At 40.7% G+C, this 7,264-nt stretch overlaps 1 protein-coding gene across 1 annotated transcript; it reads right to left on the bottom strand.

The window, feature by feature from the left end:
• Positions 1–4,785: 4,785 nt before the first annotated feature.
• On the bottom strand, positions 4,786–6,962 carry LOC108308563 (olfactory receptor 8B12). The gene is made up of 2 exons (XM_017534463.2): positions 6,752–6,962; positions 4,786–5,774 (listed from the first exon to the last, which is right to left on the bottom strand). Exon 2 carries the CDS (start codon positions 5,748–5,750, stop codon positions 4,818–4,820), a length of 933 nt encoding a protein of 310 aa, XP_017389952.1. The 5' UTR covers positions 5,751–5,774; positions 6,752–6,962; the 3' UTR covers positions 4,786–4,817.
• Between the last annotated feature and the right edge of the window lie 302 nt (positions 6,963–7,264).

Raw genomic sequence — 7,264 nt, 5'->3', positions numbered from 1 at the left:
TGTATCCTTTCCAAGACCTCTTTACCCCCCACCTCCTGGGAGACTGATGCATCACCTAAGTGACACAACACCTGGCACATAATAGGTAGTGAGTAATCGTCACTTTCTTTCCCTTCTTTCTTCACTTCCCTTTGTTTCTCTTTACAAACTCAAGACACACAAACAAACAAACACACACATCTATCGTTTTAGGCTCCAACTCAGCAACTCCACAACCCCTATTAAAAAGAACGTGGGCCATGTGAGAATTAGAATTTCTGATTCTCTCCCCTGGCTGTGCTGTAGGCTGAAGGCATTTCCCAGGAGCATTTCTTTCCCCAATCTCCCCACTGCCTCGTCCTTCAGCCACAAGATGGAGACAAGCGTTGCTCTCACTCAAGACTCCTTTCCTCTCCGCAGCATCATGCCCCCACACTCCCGTTTCAGAAATCTAGGCAGAAAGTCTTCTACAAATGTCAGCTGCCCTAGGAAGGAGAGTTTATTGTCCAACTATAGGCACTGTGGTGCAACAAAGACAGCCCATTGCTGCCTTGCCTGGGAGTCAAGAGGAATCTTTGAGAGGCAAGAGCTATAAGCCCAGAAGCCTGAGTCAGAACATTTGGCTGAACTGGGGCAAACAGCAGGTGCTGTCCCCTGCCACACTGTACTACGCAGCAGGTACCAACCCAGAAAGCAGGAGCATGGCAAGGGGCAGGGGAAGAAAACTGGAAGAGTAGATAAACAGATAAAGAAGTAGCCTCTAGTGACTCCTAGATGGTGGCTCTCCAAACTTCTCCTTCTCCTCCGTGCAAGCTGGGGGCTGCCTCAAAGCCAAATTCCTGTCCCAGCATCTATTCTCACAACATCCGCTCCAAGCAGGCTGCCTACACAGCTCTTGTGCGTTCGCTTTGGCCACTGCAACCAGAATGAGACTGGTTGATTAAAAACACGGCATCCTCTGACTTCCCACATTGCAGCAAACAGAGGCTACCTCACTGAGCAAAGTGAAAGAGCAACCACCACCTAACATTCATGAATCTGTAAAATTGTTATTTCTTTACTCTGGGTAAAACTGTCACAGGAAAGATGATTGGGCCCAGTGACACAAACTCTAGGAGTCTATAAGTCAACTTCCAGCTCTACATTGTAATTGATTTTTTATTTTATTTTAGGAAATGTGACTTTCTTCCCCATTATTTCTTCTCCCATGACAGTTTCACCCAATACAAAGAAAAAGGCTGAGTATTCAATGTCACACTGGTGATGATGTTCTTTTCTGTCACAAAGCTTATCATCATTTGGGGAGAAATGACAGAGGAATAGAAGAAACCTATGAAGGAAAAGCTAAAGACAAAAGTACATGGAGGTGTGGCAGTGGGAATTCATCCCAGTTAGGGTGACCAAAACACAGAGTAGAGAGAGAATTGAAGTTCTGGTTCACCTGTTCACACTGATACATTAGCGAAAATATATCTGAGAAAAGAATGATTAAACAACACATTTCTAAATAACACATGGGTCAAGGTAGAAGAAATCACAGGGGAAATTGGAAAATATTTTGAATAGAAAAATAAAAAAGACACAACAGGAATGTATCCTGAAAAAATAATCAGAAATCTAGATAAAAATTTTAACACATTCTCTCAGTAGGAGATTGCTTAATTTTTCAAATAGTTTTAACACAAAAGTTATAGTTATGATATTATTTATACCAATTAAATGTTGGGGAGACTGACACAGCATCAATGTTTAGGAAAAAGCTGAAATAAAATATGCCAATGCTACATGATTAAATCCATGGAAAATTATAATCCAAAAAAACTGTTGATAAGGAGTAAAGATCACATTACAATAATAAGTTAAACAACATTTTGTAACAGAGTACATAGAGGATGATCCCACTGGAAGACATTTTCATATTCCAGATGATATTCGCCTTCCCTGTTCTCTGAACGGTGGAGTAGACCAGTTAGCTATTGCTGTATAACAACCAAACACAATCTCATTGGCATACAACAAGGAACATTTGTTTCTCACATGCCTGCAAATTGATTGTGGTGGCTCATCTTGTCTGGGCTCAGCTGGGCTTCTCTGCTTGCTCTGCACAGTGAGCACTGCTCCTTCTGTGTTCATGCTGAGAATTAGTTGGGAGCGGCAGCAGTTACCCAGGAGGGACTCTTCTCAAGGCAATGGCAGAAGTGCAAGAGGGCAAATGCCACGCAAGGATACTCCAGGCTCCTGCTAACATCACATCTGCTAATATCCTATTAGCCAAAATGGGTCACCTGGCCAAGCCAACAGTCCCGGGCAAGGAAATATACCCTACCTTTATAAGACCATGGCAAGGGAATGGATATAAATACTATTATATGAATGATGAATTTTGACCAATAATGCAAACTACCACATTGAGGTATAGGTAATCATTTTCTTCATACACATTTAACATTCCAAATTTTCAACAATAATATATGAGTTACTCCAAGAATCAGAAAAAGAAAAACCATGAGCCTCATTAGTTAAAATAGATGAACACATATAGAACATTTTGCTGAATTAAAAATACTTGCGATCCTGATATTCTTAACTATCAGAGCCTCTGACCCCACCACAACATCAGCCAACTAGTGATGGGGGTGGTGCAACCATGAGGTGAGGACAGGAGATCAGGAAACCAAAATGTTACCCGATGGCTCTAGGGTTGGGTCCCGCAGTGATGCATCCAGGGCCGAGGGCGCCTCTGTTCTTTTTCTCCTTCCTTGGCCACATCCCTTCCCAAACCTCTTCTGTGATTGGCTCCTCTTCTTTTTACCCCTGCATTGTTCTCTTATCCCATCCTCTTCTAAGCTGTTTCCATTGGAAAATTCATTTTTATACAACTTTAAAACAAGATAGGTAGATGAATAGATAGGCAGATAGATAGATGGGATAGATAGGTAGATAGATAGATACGTTCAAATATGAGAAGATTCATAAGAAATCAGCAACAACTATTGTTTCTAGGAAGGGGATTTTAGAACTGGAATGACAAGATAGGAGGAAGACATATTCTCACTGTATAACCCCCATTTATATTGTTTAATGTTGTACCACATGCAAGTATTACTTAGGCAAAATATATGACGTTTTAAATGATAGAGTTCATTTTTCTCATGACTAAGCAGAGCTCCAGGAAAATGATGTGATTTGCCTCAGTTCATGGAAAAACTCAAGGAAGTGCTGATAATTACTTAAAATAATGATTGCAGGGTGATAACTAAAATGTAATAAGTGCCTTGCATTTAACTCTTCAAAGACCCCATGAAGTCAGAATCATCGTCTCACTTTTAAACATAAAAAAATTAATATTTAGAGACATCAAGTATCTTGACAAAGTCACACAATTACTAAGCAACTGAGCCAGGATACAAAACCAGCTTCATCATGTGCCTCACGAATCGCTGTTTTCATCTGCTCCCTACCTCAAATAGCCTATTCACCTCACCCACCAGACGCCCACCCACAAGTCTCCTGAACTCACTTCTCTTTCCTATTCCATGCTGACTAAAGAAAAACATTCCCCACCACACGCATACACACACACACACACACACACACACACACACACGTCTTATGACTTCAAGCCCTTTGTGTCATACCAAAGAACAAAACTACATCCTCATCTAAACTTCCCTTTTTCTCAAAGAAGGAATGTTCCCAAGCAAAGGCTCATAAATCAAAGTGGCTCCCCAGCACTTAACATATTAATGCTAATCCAAAGAACCTTCCTTTGCTACTAATAAATTATTTAGATCGACGTGATCAAATTGATCTGATGTGCTATGTAACTATCATTATATGTTGTAGATTTATAACCCAGTCTTGGATGAATTATCTTTTACCACATATGCTTATATGAATGCTGTCTGCAGTATCTTAAAATTCAATGGAAATTGCCTCTTCTAGTAATCAGCTGCTTAATGCTGTTTTAATAGCTAACAAGATTCCCAACATTATTTACTGTGCCTCTAAAACTTTCAAAACCTTAGTTGATTATCCTAAACCATAGATTTCTCCATTATAGCTCAAACACCCAAAATAACCCTTGAAAATGCTCTATTCTGATTCTTTTAATCTTCAAATGAATGTATGATTTTCTACTCAGCATCTTGATAACGCTTAATCCTGTGGAAGTCCTAATTCCCTAGGCTGGGTTCCTAGGGTTTCATACAACCTCAATCTTAATGTCACTCACATACTACAATCTTAACACATTTTCTTCTCATTTAGCCAAGACCAATTTAAGAAAATGTTTCATCTTCTATCCTCTTAAAAAATGCAATATTTAAAAATTATTTATTGAACAGTTACATTAAATTGCTAGGAACAGAATTAGTTTTAATGCGTTAAGTTTTCATACTTCTAAAAGGAAATCTACAAGGGCAGCAATGAGGCATGAAAAAATGCCATAAAGAAAAACAAAGCAGATTGGAATTCAAGGACCTGGACTCCAGTCCCAGTTGTGGCACCAAGTGGTTGTGTGTCCTTGAGCAACTTACATATTTCTGAGTCTCCAACACTTGTTAATCGAGGAGGCTAGACTAAATAATGTATAAGGCCAATTCACAATTAAGTGATCTATGATTATTGAAAAATTTGCATAAAATGAAGAAATCTTAGAATAGCTGAGGTAGAGCAGAGACAGGGAGAATATTTCTGCACTAAGCATTCATTCAAATGTAAAAATTTAAAATTCTCTTTCTGTATAAGACAGGAAAAAAAATGGAACTTGAATCTCACTGAAAACACACACTAATAAGGAAAGCATTATATCTCCTTCCTCAAATACTACTCCTTTCTTAAGAAAATATTTTTTTCCCCAAAATTCTCCTCAGGGCAACTTTGACATCCTTGTTCCTCAAGCTATAGATTAGTGGATTTAACATGGGGACTATGACGGTATAGAAAAGGGAGGACACTTTCCCTTGCTCAAGGGGCAGGATGGAAGGGGGTTTGAGATACATGAAAGCCCCAGAACCAAAGAAAAGAGAAACTACAATTATGTGGGAACTGCAAGTACTAAAGGCTTTGGACCTGCCCTCTGTAGAACTGATGTGAAGAATGCTGAAGAGGATGAGAGCATAAGAAATAAAGATGGTGACAATGGGCATTCCAATGTCAACAGCCACAACAATAAAGACCACCAACTCATTCACGTAAGAGCTGTTGCAGGAAAGCTCAAGGAGAGGAAGGATGTCACACATGAAATGATTGACAAGGTTGTCAGCACAGAAGGTCAGGTTCATTATGCTTCCTGTGTGGGCCATGGCCCCAGCAAACCCCATCCCATAGGCACCCAACAAAAGGAGCAAACACACCTGGGGAGACATGGTGATTGTGTACAACAGTGGGTTACAGACGGCCACATAGCGGTCATACGCCATTGCTGACAGGATGAAAGATTCAGAGATGACAAAGAAGCAGAAGAAAAAGAGCTGAGTCATACACCCTGTAAAGGAAATTATGTTCTTCCTTGAGACAAAATTCATCAGCATTTTGGGAGTGATGGTAGTGGAGTAACAGAAATCTATTAAAGAGAGATTAAAGAGGAAGAAGTACATGGGAGTGTGCAAATGAGCATTCAGCCCAATCAGGGTTATTAAGCCCAGGTTCCCCACCATGGTGACCATGTAGAAACCCAGAAACAGGAAGAAGAGGGGGATCCGGAGTTCTGGCTGGTCGGTTAAGCCTTCAAGGATAAACTCTGTCACAGAAGAGTTTTTGGCTACCATTCTCCTTGGTCCAGCAGGAGAAGTCTGAGGGGACAAGAGAAGAGGACCACTTAGAAAGAGACCTCACCACCACATTCCTATTCTCTTTCTCCCATACTTGGAAAGGGAATTCTAGGAGAGAGAATTGAAGTTTGCTAGGCGGTTTTTACCATTCACTAAGGGTCAATCTTCAGAGTCCAAGCGATTATAACTTCCAAAGTGTAATATGAGACTAAAGTTTAACTGCAGAATAAGAGCTACCAATAAGAGGTACCCCAGAAAGGGGTACCAAAAATAAGCTGAATGTCTTTTAGATCCTTAAGTCAGTCCCTTTTCTATATCTTTCCCTCTCCTATCGCTGCTTCACTTGGTAAAACCTGGACCTCTTCCCTGAAGGGAGTCCTGATATGCAGAAGCCACAGTGGCTGTGCTCAGAGCTTCCACCTCTGGGTCCGCGCTGCCAGATCAAGAAAGTGAGGTCATACTTTTCAAAGATCTCTTAGCTCAAGTGGTTATACATTTAATAATTTTTTAAAGCTGGCACTTATGGCCAGGTGCATTGGCTCATACCGGTAATCCCAGCATTTTGGGAGGCAGAGGCAGGCGGATCACTTGAGCCAAGGAATTCAACACCAGCTTGAGCAACACGGCAAAACCCCGTCTCTACCAAAAACACAAAAATTAGCCCAGTGGGTGGCAGGCCAAGTAGCCCAGCTACTCGGGAAGCTGAGGCAGGAGAATCCAGCCTGGGTGGCAGAGCGATACCCTGTCTCAAAAAGAGAAAAAAAAAATAAAAGCTAACACTTATTGAGTAGTTGCTACAAGAGGCTCTGTTTGAAGAGCCATGTAGCAATATTATTATCTTCATTTTACAGATGAAGCAAGTAAGATGACATAACCAGCCAAAAGTCCCCAAACCACTGAGTTGCAGTCAGAAGGTGAATTTCGGCAGTATGGCTCAAAAGGTTTGCACTCGAAATCACCTTGTTACATAAATGACCAGCATCAGGGCAGGCACTTACCTTCCTTCCCTTTAGAGCTGTAAATGCTATACCCTATTGCCTCTTGTTCACATTCTGAGGAGGAGGATGACCCTAGTGAAGAGAGAATGACAGCTTTGAGCTCAGAGCCCTCTCTCTCTTCCCTGTACAGGTCAAAGGATCAGAACCTCCAATATATCTCATAACACTTCCTGCACTGAAGAACATGACTTCCAATTGTTCTTTTGCCCAAAGGCCTCTCCAGCTTCTAAGAAAGAGACAAAGCCTTTTCCTGACCAGTGAATAACAAAAGACTAAAGAGTTTCATTCTGGATTACTGACTTCAGTGAACTGATTATTAAGATAGAGCCTCCCTCAAGACCTCTTCCTCAGGGATTACTTTCCCTAAGGAAGAAGAAATGTTTGTTTACCTCTTGGAATTGTTTGATGGCTTTCAATTAACATGTATCCAGTACTATTAAGAGAAAATCATTGTGAGAAAAATGATTATCATTACCATTTCTTGAATACCCAATAATGTTCCTAACATGGTAC

This window comes from Cebus imitator, unplaced genomic scaffold, assembly GCF_001604975.1.
Source record: "Cebus imitator isolate Cc_AM_T3 unplaced genomic scaffold, Cebus_imitator-1.0 Scaffold0, whole genome shotgun sequence".
Lineage (NCBI taxonomy): Eukaryota > Metazoa > Chordata > Mammalia > Primates > Cebidae > Cebus > Cebus imitator.
Note: the sequence above shows the minus strand (reverse complement) of the source record. Positions and strands in the feature narration are given on the sequence as shown.

Bases quoted from the DNA above. Each gene is read 5' to 3' on its own strand.
- LOC108308563 (XM_017534463.2), bottom strand. From the start codon at position 5,750: ATGGTAGCCAAAAACTCTTCTGTGACAGAGTTTATCCTTGAAGGCTTA.